This window comes from Echiichthys vipera (genome assembly GCF_963691815.1).
Source record: "Echiichthys vipera genome assembly, chromosome: 16".
Taxonomy (NCBI): Eukaryota; Metazoa; Chordata; class Actinopteri; order Perciformes; family Trachinidae; genus Echiichthys; species Echiichthys vipera.
The window spans coordinates 29,538,181-29,543,180 of NC_139841.1; the positions used below are offsets into that span (position 1 = coordinate 29,538,181).

Below are 5,000 nucleotides of genomic sequence, written 5' to 3' on the forward strand. Positions count from 1 at the left end.
AGAGTCCACCTGAGGAGCCCAGGTGAGCCATCAGAGTCAGAGTCCAGGTGAGGAGTCCAGGTCCAGGTCCAGGTGAGTCGGTTCACCTGAGGGGTCCAAGTCCAGGTGAGCTATCAGAGTTCACCTGAGGGGTCCAGGTGAGCCGTCACAGTTCACCTAAGGTGTCCAGGTGAGCCGGTTTACCTGAGGGGTCAGGGTCCAGGTCCAGGTGAGCCGGTTCACCTGAGGGGTCAGGGTCCAGGTCCAGGTGAGCGTCAGGTGCAGGCTGCGGCCCAGGCGTCGGGGAGGACGAAGAAGGCCAGAGAGAACGCAGGAAGCTGCAGACGCTCGGCCGGAGGAAGACGAGCTCCTGTCAGGTCTGGAAGCGTCCGGTCGTCCACCATCTTCAGCACGGCTCCGTTCAGCTTCAGCGACCTGACGCAGGAACAGAGGGGGGACGGGGGGGGGGGGACGTTTAGTCCAGAACAGCACCGTGACACAGGTTTACTTCATATATGAGAACGTTTTTGTTTTTCATTAAAGTTTAAATCTGCTGTAAAACACTCCAGGAGCTTTTTCTGCATCTATTTTCAGTCATTTTGCATCTTTTTGTGCTGTTTTGCATCTATTTTTAGTCATTTTGCATCTTTTTGTGGTGGTTTTGCATCTGTTTTTAGTCATTTTGCATCTTTTTGTGGTGGTTTTGCATCTATTTTTAGTCATTTTGCATCTTTTTGTGGTGGTTTTGCATCTATTTTTAGTCATTTTGCATCTTTTTGTGGTGGTTTTGCATCTGTTTTTAGTCATTTTGCATCTTTTTGTGGTGGTTTTGCATCTATTTTTAGTCATTTTGCATCTTTTTGTGGTGGTTTTGCATCTGTTTTTAGTCATTTTGCATCTTTTTGTGGTGGTTTTGCATCTATTTTTAGTCATTTTGCATCTTTTTGTGGTGTTTTGCATCTATTTTTAGTCATTTTGCATCTTTTTGTGGTGGTTTTGCATCTATTTTTAGTCATTTTGCATCTTTTTGTGGTGGTTTTGCATCTATTTTTAGTCATTTTGCATCTTTTTGTGCTGGTTTTGCATCTGTTTTTAGTCATTTTGCATCTTTTTGTGCTGGTTTTGCATCTATTTTTAGTCATTTTGCATCTTTTTGTGGTGGTTTTGCATCTATTTTTAGTCATTTTGCATCTTTTTGTGGTGGTTTTGCATCTATTTTTAGTCATTTTGCATCTTTTTGTGGTGGTTTTGCATCTATTTTTAGTCATTTTGCATCTTTTTGTGCTGGTTTTGCATCTATTTGTCATTTTGCATCTTTTTGTGGTGGTTTTGCATCTATTTTTAGTCATTTTGCATCTTTTTGTGCTGGTTTTGCATCTATTTTTACTCATTTTGCATCTTTTTGTGCTGGTTTTGCATCTGTTTTTAGTCATTTTGCATCTTTTTGTGCTGGTTTTGCATCTATTTTTAGTAATTTTGCATCTTTTTGTGGTGGTTTTGCATCTATTTTTAGTCATTTTGCATCTTTTTGTGGTGGTTTTGCATCTATTTTTAGTCATTTTGCATCTTTTTGTGGTGGGTTTGCATCTATTTTCAGTCATTTTGCATCTTTTTGTGGTGTTTTGCATCTATTTTTAGTCATTTTGCATCTTTTTGTGGTGGTTTTGCATGTATTTTTAGTCATTTTGCATCTTTTTGTGCTGGTTTTGCATCTATTTTTAGTCATTTTGCATCTTTTTGTGGTGGTTTTGCATCTATTTTTAATCATTTAGCATCTTTTTTAGTCATTTTGCATCTTTTTGTGTCGTTTATTAAAAGAGTGACTGGAAGTGCTTGAATGTGACTTTCGTTAAAGCTTCAGAAACTTTAATTAAAGTCACACTGAAGCACTTTCCAAACATTCCCACAGATCAAACCAAAGGAAGGAGCCTCTGCTTTGTTGTGTGTGTGTGTGTGTGTGTGTGTGTGTGTGTGTGTGTGTAGGGACTCTCTCATGCTGCTGCAGAGGTTTGCTGTTATTTTCAGCAGCATTAGTGGTTAAAAAAGACCTTTGAATGCCTTCACCGTGCTGCCCCGAGCTAATCTCTGTTAGCCACGTCCGGCTGTTAGCATCTCTCCTGATTTCTACCTTAATAAAAACCGTCTCCATGGTTACTGAGGATTAAAGTGCAGAAACAGACGCTGGAGGAAGTTTAAACTGAACTAAACTGATGTTTTCTGTCACAGAACAGAGAAAAGTTTGTTTTCTTTGCACCTCGACGTTGAATCTGCTGCAGAACGACTTCAAACTTAATTCCTTTAAATGGTTTTAAATAAAAAATGACAGAAATTAAAAACATGTTCATGTTTGAATGTTTGTAAAAACGTCTCCTTTCCTGTTATTTGTAACAAATGTGACGTTTTTAAACTGTGTTTGTTTGTATCTCTGCTGCTGCCTGTCTATTCATCTATTAAGGTTTTAATAATAATAGTTAATAAGTGTATTTTAATATAATTTAATATTAAATATGTGTATAAATCCATACACAAGAAGTTATTAACCCTATCAAGTCCCTGTTTTACTTCTAGTAGCTTGAAAAATCATAATAAACAGTTAAAAAGTTCATAATCCTGAGTTTTAAAGGTGCTCATAAACACTTTATAATGTTTTAAACGTGTTTATGATGCTTTTATAAACACTTAAAGAGTTTTATCATAATCATGTAAACGAGCGTCTCCTCACGTCTCCTGTTTCTGACGTTAAACACAAAGAAACTGTTCATCTCAGACACGTGAACAGGAAGCAGGAGGCCCTTTCACATTAAGAGTAAGAGACAGAGCGTGACTGCGGCGTCACATGAGTGCAGATGAGCGGCACCTGGAGTAGAGCCCCCCCTCCCCCGGCTGCAGCAGGAACGCCTCCACGGTGGCGTTCCTCAGGGCGGCGGGCAGAGCCAGCCACGCCGTCCTCTCCCCGAGGTTCATGGAGATCAGCGTGAGCGCGCCGCCGCCGCTGTAGCTGCAGGACAGAAGAGGCGTGAGAGCAGGAACACACACGGGAGAACAAGCGTGGGGTTAAAACACAGTGTGTGTGTGTGTGTGTGTGAGAGTGTGTCCCGGCCCAGTATATCAGGGGGCGCTGCACCCCCCGCCCCCCCCTCCCCTTTAACGCCAGGTTAACCTGATTTAAGTGTGTTTTGTGAACAGCGTCAGATCCAAACAGAACTCATTCAAGGATCCTTTCTTATCCGTCTGTTCAGTCTGACCTTACACCCTTTCAAAATAAGAGTTCCAGGTCCAAACAAAACAGAACCAACGTCTGAACATGTGAACGATCAGGATCAGCTCTTTGTCAGTTTGACTCTTTTTCATCCAGAACAAAGAGTCAAAGGTCAAAAACTCAGATCTGTTCAAACCACGGGGAAGTCTTATTTTGAAAGGGTGTTAAGTCACGTGTTAACAGGCTGCAGCGGAAACACATGAAACACGGATCACTTTATGTTTTAAAGCTGTAAACTTAAAGAAACCCTGGAGCAGAGTAAATACCTGCGTCTGCTGGCACAGTGCAGATACACGCGCAGACTCTTACTGCGAGAGAGACGGGAAAACTCCACCTGCAGAACCTCCGGACCCACGAGTCTCTTATGGAGCACGGAGATCCAGTAATCCTGAGGAGGGACAGAGTCAGAGTCAGAGTCACGGGGGACAGAGTCAGAGTCAGAGTCACGGAGGACAGAGTCAGAGTCACGGGTACGGAGTCAGAGTCAGAGTCACAGAGGACAGAGTCAGAGTCACGGGTACGGAGGACAGAGTCAGAGTCACGGGTACAGAGTCAGAGTCACGGGGGACAGAGTCAGAGTCAGAGTCAGAGGTACGGAGGACAGAGTCAGAGTCACAGGTACGGAGGACAGAGTCAGAGTCACAGGTACGGAGGACAGAGTCAGAGTCACAGGTACGGAGGACAGAGTCAGAGTCACAGGTACAGAGGACAGAGTCAGAGTCAGAGTCACAGGTACGGAGGACAGAGTCAGAGTCACAGGTACAGAGTCAGAGTCAGAGTCAGAGGTACGGAGGACAGAGTCAGAGTCAGAGGTACGGAGGACAGAGTCAGAGTCAGAGTCAGAGTCACGGGTACGGAGGACAGAGTCAGAGTCACAGGTACAGAGGACAGAGTCAGAGGTACGGAGGACAGAGTCAGAGTCACAGGTACAGAGGACAGAGTCAGAGTCACGGAGGACAGAGTCAGAGTCACAGGTACGGAGGACAGAGTCAGAGTCACGGGTACGGAGGACAGAGTCAGAGTCAGAGTCACAGGTACGGAGGACAGAGTCAGAGTCACAGGTACGGAGGACAGAGTCAGAGTCACAGGTACAGAGGACAGAGTCAGAGTCACAGGTACGGAGGACAGAGTCAGAGTCACGGGTACGGAGGACAGAGTCAGAGTCACGGGTACGGAGGACAGAGTCAGAGTCAGAGTCAGAGTCACAGGTACGGAGGACACAGTCAGAGTCACAGGTACGGAGGACAGAGTCAGAGTCAGAGGTACGGAGGACAGAGTCAGAGTCACAGGTACGGAGGACAGAGTCAGAGTCACAGGTACGGAGGACAGAGTCAGAGTCAGAGGTACGGAGGACAGAGTCACAGGTACGGAGGCCCACAGCTGCCAAAACCACAACACAGCACTACAGAAATAATCTGTTAGGACCAGAAATAATGCACAAGATGAACGTAGACTTTAATTAATTATTATTTCTAAGTTTCCCTTAAAAGCCTCCATAATTACTGCACTGATGTATTCAACGTGTGAGCAGCATTTCTGTCATTTTATCTGTTTGACTCTTAAATATTTACCTGTAATTAAACTTTGAACAATGAAGTAAATTAAAGGCGTCTCACAGGAAGAGGGTCCAGGTTCTCGTCGATCAGGTGGTAACTCCCAGAACCAATGAAAACCTGCCGCATCACAACGTCCAGGCCCAGTCGGGCTGCAAGGCCCAGTTTATCCAACCACCTGAAACAGAACCACAGGTTAGTGACACGCA

General features: G+C 44.5%; 1 protein-coding gene across 1 annotated transcript in view; it reads right to left on the bottom strand.

Annotated features, from left to right (window-relative positions):
* hpse (heparanase) overlaps positions 1 to 5,000 on the bottom strand; it is a gene marked incomplete at its 5' end in the record, with an annotated part of 11,685 nt that overhangs the window by 226 nt on the left and 6,459 nt on the right. Inside the window, 4 exons of the mRNA XM_083929543.1 lie at positions 1 to 414; positions 2,837 to 2,977; positions 3,505 to 3,626; positions 4,855 to 4,969. The exon at positions 1 to 414 is cut by the window's left edge and continues 226 nt beyond it. Of these exons, the coding sequence (XP_083785669.1) occupies positions 255 to 414; positions 2,837 to 2,977; positions 3,505 to 3,626; positions 4,855 to 4,969 (538 nt within the window). The 3' untranslated portion in view covers positions 1 to 254. The remainder of the gene's footprint in view (positions 415 to 2,836; positions 2,978 to 3,504; positions 3,627 to 4,854; positions 4,970 to 5,000) is intronic.